The sequence below is a fragment of the Pomacea canaliculata genome, linkage group LG8, assembly GCF_003073045.1.
Source record: "Pomacea canaliculata isolate SZHN2017 linkage group LG8, ASM307304v1, whole genome shotgun sequence".
In the NCBI taxonomy this organism is placed as follows: Eukaryota; Metazoa; Mollusca; class Gastropoda; order Architaenioglossa; family Ampullariidae; genus Pomacea; species Pomacea canaliculata.
The window spans coordinates 11,608,278-11,623,643 of NC_037597.1; the positions used below are offsets into that span (position 1 = coordinate 11,608,278).

Below are 15,366 nucleotides of genomic sequence, written 5' to 3' on the forward strand. Positions count from 1 at the left end.
AAAGATAAATAGAGGCATAAACATGTTTTGACGCAAATTCTCTTTCTTTTATAGTGTGATCCCATCTTTTTTCCTTCTTTTCTTCATCCACTCTCCAAAGTTCCTCATCTCCTTCCATTTACCTGTATTTACAGCGACTAAGCAGTGTAGGTGTCTTTTCTATTTTCATAGCTTATTTTTCAATACTGTCGAAATCCAGCTTGATAAACAAGTCTGCAATCCTACCCACTCCTCGTGTTCCTATAATTGAGGCGACGAGTGCTAGACAACAACTCTAACAGTGTAAAGTACAGTTAGAAATAATAATCTACAAAAATAAAAGTTCGATTACTTTGAGGTGCATGCTACTTTATGGGAGAATGTGATAGTCTCATGTAGCTTGTTGAATCCTTGATGAGGACGAGACAGAGGATTGGGTGTGCAACAAGAACAGAACCAATGACAGCGGGAGGGAGGATGTGGGGGAGAGGCGGTCACGTGACAGGGAGAAAGAAGACGTAGAAAAGAAAGAGGAAAAGTAAACTAAGAAGTAGAACAGTCAACGAAAGCAGGTTATTAACATCTCCAACAGATTTACAGCCGGCTCTCAGCGGCTCTCTGGTGGTCTGCTTGCCACAAGTGGTAGAAGTCTTCTCTTCAGACATTACTGTTGGCCAAACTTCGCGTGCTGTTACAAACTCACTTTTATCAGTATTATTTATATGGCGTCTAGTACCTGGCTCAAGTATGCTCAGCTGCTGTGTGCATGAGTTTACTGTCGTAATTATATAATGCAAAAAATACTTATACTTTTGAAGGTGCACCTTCCATTGGTCACACACTACCTACAAGTGTGGCCCGTTGTCGTGCCACTAGTAAGAGAAACTACCTGCGCTTGTTTGAAGGACATGTTGTAAATATGCAATAACAAACAAGGGACATTTAACACAATAACATTCATTTCTTCTGACTTTTCTCAAAATCAAAGAGTGTGGAATTCAAATCAGACGATAAAAAGTTTATTTTTGAGCGATAACGGTTATGTGAGTCACGGGAAAAAAAACCACGCAAACACTTGTAGGAGAGTTCAAACACATGCACGCGCGCGCACACACACACACACACACGGTGACTATTGCATTCACTTTGAGACTGAGTGAGTACAGATTATTTAAGCTAATGACAGCAGCGTGTCTAGTTCCTACGATAAAATGACTGTAGTAAAGCAGTTGTCAAAGTGAACCAAGATAAACTGCTTTAATAAGATTTTGATTTCTTTTATATTGTAATTATCAGAAAACACTTCTCATCATAACAGTAAAATGTCTAAATATTTTTTAAATCACATAAAATTATATATATATACATATATGCGTGCGCGTGTGCGTGATTGTGTATGATTGTGTTTTTTTCCCCGAATACTACTTGTTAGAATACAGACGGTCGTACACAGTCTGTGCGTTTCAATAATACAAGCTAAAATTTATTATACAAAATGTAAAATATATTGTGCATCACTCTTGCCCACATACCGGGCGTGATAACTTTGGAAAAGAGTTATTTTACACCAGATGACGTAGCGCGGTGGTGGTGGCGGTGATGGTGGTAGTGCAGGAAAATAGGCAGCATCATGTCACGTGATGTGCACCGTGTCAGCAATGAGTGGTGTTCAGTATGTTTCCTCCAAGAATTCGGTGACGTCCCGAAGTGTGTAGCCCGCGGCCTGTATAGCGTTGACAAGAACGGAGAAATGATGTTGTATCTCCTTCCAGCGCTCTGCCAGTCTGTCTGCCTGCAGTTTGTCTATGTCAAACAGGAGGTCCACCAGCCCTGGGAAACTGCTTCCGGCGTATGCGTCGTTGGCACTTTCGGCGAATATCAAATGTCTGAAAAACACAAAACCGTTCTGGGTTGTTTTTATTTACTCGACTGTGATATTGTGTTGTTATTGTTTTTTTTTTAAGTAAGTAAAGGTTGCTTTGTCTTTGGTTTATTGTTTGGTATTGTCTACCTACGTCACCCAGTGAAACATTACCATCAGCCTGACACAAATATTGTATTCTTCTGAAATATAACGGTGACAATAACTGTCAGTGACAATGTCGCGCATCTTCACCGGTCCAAAACGAAAACTTACTTCTTATTGGGTCTAAATGGCAGTCCTGTGGGGTCCAGGAAAGCTTTTTCAAGAAACAGCAGCTGGTCGTTTACCATACGGATGGCCATAGGACTGTGTTAAAATACAAGACCACACCATTTTAAGTAGTATCCATATCTATTACCACAACTGTGTTATTTCCCTTAAATGATCATTAGCGTCATTTTCCTTTGTGTGCCCTATCCCGGCCCTTCTTGCTTCTACTTGTTTCATCACTTTTCTGTCTCTCGTGCTCAAACCACTGTAGATTGCTGGTGTAAGGATTTCTTATGTGTGACGCAAGTGCTGTGAGATGGTTTCTGATCTGACAATCACAATCGGGAAGTTCTTCAGTTTACTCTTATACAACTAAAGACAAATGTTTCTACAACTACCATCAGTGTAGGTCTTGATACACACACTGAGTGCATGCATAAACATGTATGTGGGTCGTGCAGCGCCACCTACTAGTAGTATCACGATACTTACTCATTTCTGTCTATTTTCGATACGGTTCTTTCAAACTCATGTACATCCTTCTTAAAACCTTCTATAACTTTCTGCAAGTCCGCTGAAACAGAAGATCAAAAGAGTTATTGCCCTTTTAAATATGTAATGTCACGTAGTAGTGCGTGGAAGTTCAAAACAAAGAACAGACAACTCTAAGCAGTTAAGAATAACTGAGAGTGTCGCGTACCACCCCCCAGGTCCACGGAGCACGCTCAGGCCACTCACACAGCAGCCGCACACGCTCAGTCAATCAGCGGAGGCAGGATGCGACTTACTTCTCGAACGTGCCGCGAAGACCAAGACAAAGACGAAAAGAACGACACAATGAAGTTTAATAAAAAATAAAAATATATATATATCTACCCAACACCCAAATACCTAATACAACAAGGAAGAAATCGATGCGAGTATCACAAAACAAGCAAAAAAAAAACGAACAAAACGAACCAACAACCAGGTACTGCACCTCGCAAAGAAAATTGAAAAAAAAACAAAGCGCAAACGCGCACAAATTGTAACACAGCGCACAGCAGCCCGGTACAGTCAGTTAAACGTAGTTTCCCCCTCAGTCTTTAATTCTTAACACGAACAGGGGCTTGAGACGCTTGGTACACAGTCTCAGGAGCTGGTTCACAGTACAGTTCCCTTTCCTGAATGCAGGTGTAGAACCGTAGACGTAGACGTCACAATGAAGAGTGCAGAAAGGTTGATTATATCTCAGACGAATGCTTCGTCGAACAAAAAGGCGTGGAGCAGGACACGAGGCACGCACGCCTAGCACGTATACACAGGAAGTACACAGTAAATACACACCAAGGGCGTGCACCCGGACACACAAAAAGCCTGAAATAAATAAAAACAACGGTCACTAAAAGGCTACAGGAAAAAATAACAAAACATCCTCTCCATGACCCCTTAAACCAAGACATGAAATAGCCCTAAATTACACACATACAAAAATAAACTTTTAAGGAGTAAACACATACTGCGGCGTATCCTTAATGCTCAGGCGTGTGCAGCCTCTTCATCCAAAACAAACATAACAATGGGGAATATGCACTCACCCACGGCTTATGTTATGACCGACGGTCACCCCGAGAAGAAACGGAAGCACACTCCCGTAGACACTGGATGTCACAGCCCATGCTGTCATTCCGCCACCTCGGCACTTTCCACAAGTCCCGGTGGTCACTGCTGGCATCAACTCGCTTAGTAAACCAGCCTCTCAGTGTCCACAAGCTTGGGTCAGACGTGGCAGAGCATACACCGGCACCTTGCCTCAACAGCACAGACTCCAGCCGTCTTCTCAAAAAAAACTCTCCGCTCTAACTCAGCGCCTTGGTAAGAAATCTTCTCCCCAGCAGCGACCAGCCTCTAAAGCAGACCTCACGTGACGTAGCAAGACTGTGGACGTCAGCTGCTGCTAAGACAACGGGCGAAGGCCTTGACCTCTTCCGCGAACCGGACAAAAATAGCCTGAAACAAACGTTGACCGTCGTCTGCTGTGAGCTACTTTCCAATACAGGAGCGTCCCACGATGCGCTGAGAGACATGCAGACCTAGACGAAATCATGACACGCGACAGAGAGTATTTCTTCTCTTAAAATCTGTTGCCATCTCCAAATATCACATGTAATTTAAAATAAGTGTTGTCACGTGCATCGCTTCCCTTGTGCCAAAATGTAAATAGCATTCGTGAAAGCAGTCCACGAGTAGTAGAACAATTTTAAATTTAACTTTTATTAAGCCAGATGAGGGGAGATAGGCCATTGCAGCATTAGGACTAGTAAACTACATGTATATGCTATCTCCCCTAAATCGGGCTATACAGAGGAAATAAAGTTACAACGATATAAAAGATAAAACCTGACATGCAGAGCATGTGTACGTATGTTTGTTGTCAAAGTTCCCCAAGGTGTCACAATAAAAAAAAAAAAAAAACCCTGACACACAGAAAGCGTGTAGAAGTCGGATGCTGTGGCTCAGTCAGTCAGTCCGACACTATATTGCATTGCCATGACACTCGACCCTCAGGCGAGAGAGATAACACAGATAGGTACAACTGCCATGTCAACAACAATAACTCCTACAGACGATAAGGTAGGAGCATCAGGAGGACCTGTCGTCAAGGACTGAAGCGGAGTATTTGATGTACAGAAAGTATAGGAAAACACTTGTTTGACACACAGTATCTACAACAAAACACAATCATTTGTCGGACAGTAGGCACAACAAATATCAATCGGTTGACTTACAGTAGTTAGAGACAATTTGTTGCAGTCGTGCCCCGACCTCTGTGTCCAGCGTCCGTCTGTTCATTTCTAGCCCCCAGGCGTAGTCCGAGATGTTGAAGGGAATGATGAGAGAGTCGGCCAGTGAACGGACAACTTCAGCTGCCACCTGACCCACGGACCGGTGATACTGAAGACAGAGACACACATTACTTCTCTCCTTCTCTCCTGTTAATGACGTTTAGAATATTCTGTCTCATACTTTGTTTTAACAATCTCCCACAAGACAAAACAAAAAGCATTCAAAAGATGACAAAAAGTGAAGTGTCTCACTAGTATTACACACCTTGAAGTCCGTGTCTATCAGCCGCTTCATTGCATCGAATGTCTCGTACTCTGTGTGGTACAGAGGATAGGAACCGATGGGATACTTATTCTGCGAAAAAAAAAATGAAAACTCTTTTAGAAAACGTAATTATTCGCAGAACAACTTTTATTGGTGAGAATGCTTAATTTAGATTGGAAATAATAATGGACTAAAAATATTATAATTTTTATTTCATCTTCTGAACCAAAGGGAAAACTATTCAAATTGTAATTGTGCAGTCTTATCAACGTGCTCGTCGAGTGACACATTTGTTAATGACGCTCAGTGTTCACGAGACAGAGGGCGGTGCCAGACGTTCACACGAGACAGAGGGCAGTGTCAAAGTTCATAGTTCACCAACCCAATCATACGTGTAGCTTATGTCCGATGATGTGATGCCGATGAACTGCAGGAGGGCCGTGAAATCACTTCCGGAGCCCAACTCTTCAATACTGAGAGAGGAAAATGTCTTCAGTCAACAGACACACTGCTTGCTCGCTCAGTCAAATCAATTCAGTATTTGTAAAGCAAGTTTCATAATCAAAACATAAAATGATACAAGCTACCACACTGCGGTTTACTGACTTACAAAGGTAGGGCAAAACCAGAGGAGGTCCATGGGAATGAGTGAGCCCACGTGTCGTACACCGTACGTCTGTTCTGACTGACTTCTGCTTCGCTAGGATTAGGTACCTACAACAACAGAGTAACTATAAAGTATTATATCGACATCAACAGAGTGACATCAGTCCCCTATTATTATTCGAATAGAGTAACACCAGCTATTGCCTTTCAAACTCAATGAAGCCATCTTCGCCATGCCTACTGAGTATCTCTGAGTTTGCATGCAATATACCTCGGTGGTACTTCATGGGTTTTTCCTTTTGCTTATCATCGGTGGAAGATACTGAGGGAATACCCCTATTTCGTCATCAAGCTACACGCCTACACACATCCCCATTCACAGAAAAAGGTTGTATTCTTTCTACATGACCCCACCTCTCCCTGTAGCCTTAACATCTCCATGTGTAGTTTCGATATTTGTGTTGAAAGACTTTAAATCACACTACGAGAAGGTGAAGGCAAATGACTGAAGTGATTACCTTTTTGGCAGCCTCATAAAGAGCTCTGTACATCAGGGGTGTGCCTGCAGCACGAAGGGAATTGTTACCTGAAAATAACACATCTATAGTTAGACCCTGTCTACGTATCAAGGTTTAAACATTTCTTGCCACCTTGGGTATAAATTTCCGAATGGTGGTTTGAGCTCTGAGTAAACAAGATATCAGTATTTCGTAGCCAACGACGTTCGCCCGTTTTTAACTCACATGTTTTCAAGTTTCCAATGCATTTTCTCTCACATATTTGTCGTCGCCAGAATATTTGGACGTCCATTAGTGAAATGTGGCCAGGGAAAGAGATTAGATTAGTTCTTTTACCGTCAGGAGTATGAGGTCATAGGTTCAAAGACGTCGTGAGCACACTAAGTGTGACACCTACACCTCGTTGTGTGTTTCTCTGGCCTTCAGGCATCCTCCCTGTTTATTTCCGTTACCCACTGCTCACAGTTTGAAATTACCGTTAGGATGAAAAGCTTGCATTCCATGTAAACCAAATAGTCATATTAACAAAGCCTCCACGTCACGAGTAACCCCCACTAAACGTGGCAATAAGTCGTAGTTCTGCCTGTTGACATCATACTACGTCATTGCTATGCCTGTTTTGCTACGTCATCGTTCTACCTGATGACGTTAAGCTACGTCATTGTCCTACCCGTCGCACGTACCTTCCACAGCGATGTCGATATTCACGTATGCGACAGCTCTCGCCCCCAGGGACTTGACATATTGCTGCAGACACATTACACAATGTTGACATCTCGAGTTTTCACACAACATGACAGACACTGAGTGCACTACAGGCCTCTACAGGCCTCTACACTGTAAGCTTCTTCATCGCGAGAAGTACGTTTTCAGAAGCATAATAACGTGTAGCCTATCGTCTGTGTTAATAACGTGTTAATAACGAATTCAGAAAGAATAGGAGGTTTAGACAGTACAAGGGGGAGGGGATACCCTTATAGCTCGTCTTACACCCGGCTGCCACCCTTCACATTCCTACAGCCACGTCTGCACGCTCTTGCTCAAGTTCGTCTCTTCATTCGTGGGCAGATGAGTTTGTCCCAATCACACAGACATGTTTGCTCATACAAAGAGCGACATTTTATGTTTATTGATTATAACAGTAACTTAAACGAAGAAAGAGATTATATGTAACAGACAGGTATTTAAAACATTTAGTAACATAAATTGACAATTAGTAAGCAAACAGAAACATTAAAGAATAGAGCTGTTACCTCTGCCCATTCATTAGAACCAAGGAGACCATATTCCTCTGCTCCCCAGGAACAGAACATGATAGAGCGGCGTGGCCTCCATCTCTCTGAAAGATGCACAAAGTAACTTTGTTACAACGTTTTGCGAGGAACTAACTATTTTGAAACTATGTAATTAAAAGCACGAGTACCAGTTATGTAGTTTGAATGTCAAGGGGTTTTTTTATTATTTTATTAATTTTGTTTGCTGAGATGTTAAATAATTTGCGACTAGCACCTGCTCCTAAATAAAGACCCCACGCGCTGATATTATGTACAGTGTACTCGTCTTCCCATCGAACCAGACAGATACATCGTCTGTAGAAAAGAGGATGCCGAGTAGGCAGTGGGTGGGACCAATGTCCCTAAACTAGGGTGATGAAACGATGGGGGAGTACACACGGATTAATGACTCTTTATAAAGAAAATTGAATTAACATGGTGTGATTAACATATCTGCATAAACGTTTCAAGGATCTTTTTTATTTCGCTATTTGCATCTTTTTCTAGCTTTGATTTCTACTCACTGTCTTTGACCAGCTGGCCCATAGCTCTGGCCACCTCCATCATGACGGCCGTTCCACTCGAAGGATCAATGGAGCCGTACACCCAGGCGTCGCGGTGGTTTCCCAGCAACACGTAGCGGTCTGTCATTTAAAAGACACGAAAACAAACATCATCATCTTAGATTAACAACAATCAAACGTTGAACTATTTTATAGGTTTTGTTTTCTCCGAAAACGAGGTGAGGTGGTCCCTGTGATACCTGAACACAGCATTCCCCAATGTCTTGTGTTTCTTACCAGGCTCCACGTCTCCCCTCAACGTGGCTATCACGTTGTCCACCCTTCTAATGCTGTTAGTTGTTGTAACCTTCATGCGAAGTGAGAGTCCAGGAGTAAGCCCTGGGCCCAGCCTGTAGGGGATGTTCAAGCCGCCTCTCCAGTCTTTGGGAACTTCTGCACCTTGCATTTCTCTGATTCGTGGAGTTTGAACAAACACAATGTAACATTGAGGTCACTTTGCGGATTAATTAACCCTTAACTGCGTATTACTTGTACGATAAGGAGCTCACACTGTCGACAGTTAAAAACACTAAAACAAGAAAGCGCAAGGAAAAATAAACGAATGCACGAAATGAAAAATAAAGCAAGGAGCACAAAAGCAAGGACCTCAAAATGGAAGGATAACGGAGAGAGAGTGTTGAAGTCTTTATTTATTTATGTGCATAGTTCATGGAAATGTTTGTACATACGCCTGAGTGTGTGTGTGTGAAAATCAAATGCATTAATACCAAAACTCACCTGAGAAAGCGCACGGCCCCTCCATAGCCCATGGCGTGTGCTGGTATGGTTGGCAACACCAGTGGCGTGTCGCTCTCGTTGTATCTATACGCCGTGGCTACATTTAAGGAGCACAAACTTGGATTAGGAACAGACTGCTATATATGTATGTCTGTCTTTGCTATTATCAAAGTATGTTAACAGTTCCGTGTTATCTAACTCATCAAAGTCACATTTTGCACCCAATGCTGATCAAAAATCTGCGCTTTAAGATGGCGCAGAACTTCTGAAACTATTCAGGCTTAGTTTAGTATCCTAAAGGGCATGACACTCTTAATGTTGTGCTCAACATATTAGCAAGTAATTAAGGAACACGTGTTGAATGATGTTGAATGAGGTGGTACAAACCTATAGATGGATACCCGGGGGTTAGTGGGTCTCCCACGCCGGTGTAGAGGGTGCCTCTCTGTGCGCCGCTAGGTGGCAGCCACCATGTATCCGGGAAATACCGAGTGTCCTCCGACCACGTGTAGTCCGCAGGGTCTGAGTAGATGATGACCCCCAAGGCCCCGTAGCGCGCGGCGATTTCTACCTGTGGAGCGGAGCCAGACACCAAAGGTCAGAAAAGGTCACTGACATCAAACCGTAAGCAAGCAACCATTGTCATACATATCAGCCAGCAACACATTTGCCTCAGCCCTTCACAGTGACATGGCCACAAGGTGTTTGATATTACACAGTTGTTTACACAGAGAAATTTATTATAAAATATATTTACTGAACAGGTGATGTTGATGTTGTTGCTAATAAAGCGATGTTTTTAATCTTTATCGCGAAGAGAAAAGTTCTTTTGGGTTTGTACAGACCTTGCTTCCTCTGAAAATCTTGCCATATCTCACAATGACGATAGAGTCATTAAATGTCATGTTGTAGTTTGTTCTCAGAAATTCAAAATCTTCAACTCGTCCGTAGTTCACGTACACCAGCTTGGAAGTCTGAAAATATGAAAATAAGAAATCTACTCTTTGCTGCCTGGAATGACGGAGTGGGGGACAGTTAAATGAATCTTTAAGTCAGAATACACAAGATTTGTTTAAAACTATTTTTTTTATTTTGTGAAGATTAAAAAAACTGTTACTACAGTTAGTTACTATGTGTCTTGTAAATACGGTAGTTAATAGCAAAGAACTGTTTCTTATCGTTGCTTTTAACGCCATAGAATATTAAAAATCGTTGTATTCATATTTACATGTTTAAATTTATATGTTAAGTTCGCCTTGATTAAATTATTTGATTATAACCACTTTCCCATTCCAAGGCAGTTTGCAATATTATCAGCACAGCTACCACCAGGACACAGGACTACCTCCCGTCTGTTCTCACACTCACGTTGACTACACCTGAGGGGGAGTAAGCCAGAAAAGGGCGGATAACTCCCTCAAGATGAGAGATGTTGCTCTCGGTGGAAGTGGAGTCGAAGACGATAGTCTCCCCGCCTGTGTTGTTCACTATCAGCACAGTATTGGGATTGTCGGTGTCTGGATACGACAGGAGAACCTGGTACGGCGTGGACTTTACAGAATCCAGTCCATATTCTGTAAATTTACTCTTGAGGTAGGCCACAAGCTCAAAGTCGCGGTCCCTTCCTGCGATGTGAGGACTCTGTGTCAGGTGTCTGTGACAGGAGGAGAGAATGGCAGCCTAAAATATATTAAAAATTAAAGATTTCTACTTTTCAGTCTTTTAGACTATTTAAAGCGATACAGGTTTTTGTATGTATGTTTGTTTTGTTTTGTTTTGTTTTGTTGTTTGTTTGTTTGTTTTTTTGTTCGGCAAGTACGAGACACTTAAATAAACATTTTATTGTCTCCCGTACATACAGAATAAAAAAACCTTTATCGCTTTAGCACTGGAAATCTAGGACCCCAGTGTGAACCTGATGCCAGTTCACTTAAGGCATACCCAGACAACGAAATTCTGAATGCAAGCGTTTTGTTTTGAAATACAAGAATGACTAGCTGACGTGGGCGTCCATGTATATGCTTGTTCAGCAGGATTACTGTTATTATTATTATTATTATCATCATCATCTAATGAAAATTTAAACTCACTTTAAGTTTACTTCTATGTTTTCTGCGCTGATAGACTGCAGTAGAAGATCAGTTATCGCTGAATCCGCTTCTTGCACCGACTTTTTGTATTTCTCATTTTCCTCGTCGGGACACGTGGCAAAGCGACCAATCAAAATGCCGATGGTGAAGCCTCCCACTATGGCAACGGCGATGACAATCAAAACCAGGGTTGTGTTTGGACGCTGCTTCGTACTTGAAATATCTTCTATACTGCTCATGTCCCCCATACTTGTCTTCTTTAAAGAAAAGAAAGAGACGCACGCACAATGACTTGCAAATATTAAATTCATTCATCTACAAGGGTACTCTAAAGCCTCAAAGAGGTGCAATTATCGCTAATGGACTTCAAACCATGTGAATCTACTTTAAAGAGTGCTGTAAATCATCCATTTATTAACTGACGAATCTGTGTACTTTACCACGTGACAACAATTGCAAGACGCGGTACAAGGGAGGAAATCAATGTCCACTACACATCGTGTTATAAGACTTCATCGGTCAAAACGTTCATCCTAGTGTCGAGACAGATTGACTACAACCTCCACGGTAGTTCCTCTCTTCGAACATATCACTTGAACGACTGCAGTGTCCTACACAAGATATTATATTTATTTCTTTAATTCAGATTGTTTGTTGGGTGTTGTTGATTTAGAGTGCATGTCTGTAGAGCGGTAAATGACACAAGGATTCATCTCTTTATTTTGTAGGAAGATGATTAAAACCGAGGTTAATTTAGACTGTAAAGGTCACTGACCTCACTGAAACGTTGAGAAAAATAATAAGTAGGTGGACCGGTTTCTCTGGGTACGATTGGTTTCAGTTAGGGGTGGGATAATGATTATCAAAGCAAAACAATTCGAAAGCAGTGCCGCAACATTGCATTAAGTTAAAGCCACGCTTTAAACTCTCATGGTAAAACAGGTACCATAGACAGGCACGGGTTGAACCACCCGGTGACCCTAAATGTGTATTTGCAGACAATGCAACTTGAGGCCATAAACGACTCATCATTCGGGCTTCACTCGCTCACTCAGGCGATTCATGGGCTGATAACGAGACATTTTTACAATCCACTGCGTCACTCAAGTTTTAAGACGTTCAAGTTTCCCGTTAGTTTGGCGCACTTTGTGTGTTGTGACACCTGTCTGTAGAAGACATATTCATAGAGTGAATAAACTGAATGGACTAAGAATCAGATAACTTGTAAGGAGAGAAACTGTTGCTTGATGCAGACGTGATTACCGTTGAAATTGTGTAAGCGTTATAGAGGTGTACCCGACCGTTGTCTAGGCAAGATGCTTTGACCTGGCCAGTACTGCAGGTGTGTTTGTGTGTGTGTGTCAGCTTTGTTAGCCAGAATGTTCGGTGCGAGTGCGAAAAATAGCATTCGTGACAGGTAGTTACTAGATGTTTCTATAGCTTCTTTGTAAACTGTGTGTACTCACTGCGATTGTGTCACGAGCTGAGAGAAGGAGCAAAAGACATAAAGTGAGGGTCGCAGGAGACGGCAGCAGGGTGAGAGTGGAGAAAGAGAGTATGTGAGCAGGTATCGTCAGGTGTGTGTCGCCTGTAGTCAATGTGCAGTCTGAACACCATTGTGCAGGCTGGAAATGAAAGTGTGTACAACGAACTACGACTACAACGACTCTGTTGGAGAGACTGGCATCGCAGATTCGGACCCACGGACCACTGACGACAACATAAGCGCCTGGGTCTTGTGCACCTCAATCAGTTATTGAAGCCTTTGTATTTCCATCGTGACATCAATGTGTTACATGATAAGAAAGATATTTATAGATAGAGAGAGATGCGATGCTTTGTTAAAACGTGTAAAGGAAACAATCCTTCTACACCATACAAAGTATTGTTAAAATTGTTTGATTCCGGGTGTCTGAAATACCTACATCACGATATCAATTAATAATGGTAGAGATTAAATGGAAATGGCCATCGATCAGACTTTACATAGAAAAAGCATTTTTGCAATATTAAATAAACGGAGAGACAGGTGTCGAAAGTACTACTCCTCACACAAACGTTGGAGCACAAAGCACTCTGTCAAGGGGCCCTTGAGTGAAAGATCTGAAATAACCAACTTGACACATTTCATGGCAGTCCTGGGTGTTTTGAGTGTTAGGTAACTTTGAATACCTCCTATAACTGTAGTTTGTAGCCTTCGTAGTTTAATATCAACACCAACTACAGCGGCAACTGTTGCACCATTCGTAACAGACGACAGAAACATGCGCGAGGGCATGAAAGGGGGGTGGGGGGAATGGTGTTTTACGCCGTGCCAGCAACTAAGGCTATATTACGGCAAGCAGCCAGCCCTGTAAACAGATGTCACGTGCAGAGAAAGAACAGCGTGCCCGAGACGAGAAATGAACTCTGGGCAGCCAACCTTCACTGTATGGTGACAGGCGCTAACCGCTGCTCCACCGGACCGAGGACATGACAGGTGAAAGTTAACTCACGCACAAATCATCAAAGTAACGCACGTAACACACCGCACGTCTCCTCCAATCGCTTTCTAAACAATACTATTAAAACATTCTCCCTAAATGTCACAAATATATGTTATTATCAAATAATCTTCAAATATTATTTTTGCTTCTTCAGTATAGTGGGTGTCAATATTAAATGTGTATTTGGCACACATTATTCAAACAGTTTTTAAGTGTTTCTTTTTAAACTGTAAATGTTCGTAATTACAAAAAGCAATAAAGCTTTCGTCATTCGTTGAGAGACAGCCGGAAAAATCATTTTCTGTGCCAATTTTAATGATGATGATGATGATGACGAAAATGAAATTTAAAAGTTTGTAATATATTTATAATAGTACCATATAAATACCTTGACTTACAGGCTAACAAGATGCAGTGTATACTTACACTCGTGTGTAAAATGCTTCCTGACATGAGGGCTACCGGGTGCCGGGTGTCGGGGAAGGTTGCTGTGACTAGCAATGCAGTGTGCACGAAGGTGTCATGAGCACAGACTCATTGTGATTGGCTCATCATACAGTCTGTGTGTGTTGACACACTGTACCCTAAACTTGCCGAGTAAACATGAACAGCACAAGTGTCATCTCGAGGGCGGCAGTTCAAGGCCCACTAGAGTCTCGAGGCTTCACGAACTGATGCACTTTGCGCATTTTTTGGCTTTCGATACTGTAAATATCGTCTGCCTGATGCTGTGTTTGCTTCTGACATGTGTGTGTGTGTGAGACAGAGAAAGTGAGCTTTTTATCCTCCATACCTGTTCTTGCATACCTTTGCTTGTATCTAGCCACCTGAGTATATACCTCAAGCATGAGTCAGGTTCTAGTGAACTGATGTATCAAGTCAGAAATTCTGTACATTGTGTACATCAAGGTGGATAGTTGTGTTAGTCGGCACATACAAGGGATTCAAATCATGGCTCTCCCTTTATCATAGCAACGTCTCTGTGAAATATTGGTCTTTAGTCTCTTTGTTCAATGTTCTTCCTGATTATATCCCATTTCTCGAACCCGACCAGCCTGCTACTCCGGTAAATTAACAGTTTTTTAAACTTGGGAAATTAAAACAAAGATACTAAATACTACAAGGTGGGTCGTAACACCATCGCGTTATATATATGGAGGAACAGCTCACGTATCTCTGGGATGTAACAGCTGATGTCAAACTAGTCGTTGTTCATTTTTGAAAGTACTATACTGTGATAACAGAATAACCTAGAACAGGGATGCCCAACGTACGGCCCGCGGGCCATATCCGGCCCGCGACGCGGTGCCTTCGGCCCGCGAAACTTCTGCCCACAGTACATGAAATCGGCATGTTAGTAATAAAAAAAACCTAAAAAAAAAAACGAAAAAAAAGGGGAAGAAGAAGTATTTATCCCTACGTAGGTGCGTCTCTCAATCTTTTTTTCGATGGACGAACATTTCGATTCAGTGCTCCGACTTGATGTCTCTACGATGCAGCCGGACATTCAGAAGTTGGTTTCGGGTAAACAACTTCAAATATCCCAATAATTACTACATAATTACTGGTAAGTACAACTTGTTTCTAATAAAAATGGTATCTGCTCTATTTTTTTCTTTTTTGTTTTTTTTGCATTTTTGCGGTGAAGCGGCCCGCGACACGCATGTCGGAAATGTGTATGGCCCACAGGCCGAAAAAGGCTGGACATCACTGACCTAGAAGATGATCTGCGCATGTGTGTCAAGATGTCGTGCGAAACATCTCATCGTCGGCCCCGGGCAGAGGACGAGAAGCATACGTGTCTGTTTGTCATGTGTTTGTATGTCTACATGTATGTTGCTATGTAAACAGCTCATAGAGTTATGTCCAATCCCGCCAGCGGATACCT

The 15,366-nt window shown here is 42.2% G+C and overlaps 1 protein-coding gene across 1 annotated transcript; it reads right to left on the reverse strand.

Annotated features, from left to right (window-relative positions):
- Nucleotides 1–30: 30 nt before the first annotated feature.
- Nucleotides 31–11,240, reverse strand: LOC112570827 (putative N-acetylated-alpha-linked acidic dipeptidase). The gene is made up of 17 exons (XM_025249468.1): nt 10,993–11,240; nt 10,271–10,556; nt 9,748–9,876; nt 9,290–9,473; nt 8,903–8,999; nt 8,402–8,574; nt 8,126–8,245; nt 7,581–7,666; nt 7,011–7,074; nt 6,328–6,395; nt 5,814–5,917; nt 5,586–5,676; nt 5,204–5,293; nt 4,882–5,047; nt 2,606–2,687; nt 2,117–2,209; nt 31–1,865 (listed from the first exon to the last, which is right to left on the reverse strand). The coding sequence occupies exons 1-17, from the start codon at nt 11,238–11,240 to the stop codon at nt 1,649–1,651; spliced, it is 2,298 nt and encodes a 765-aa protein (XP_025105253.1). The 3' UTR covers nt 31–1,648.
- Between the last annotated feature and the right edge of the window lie 4,126 nt (nt 11,241–15,366).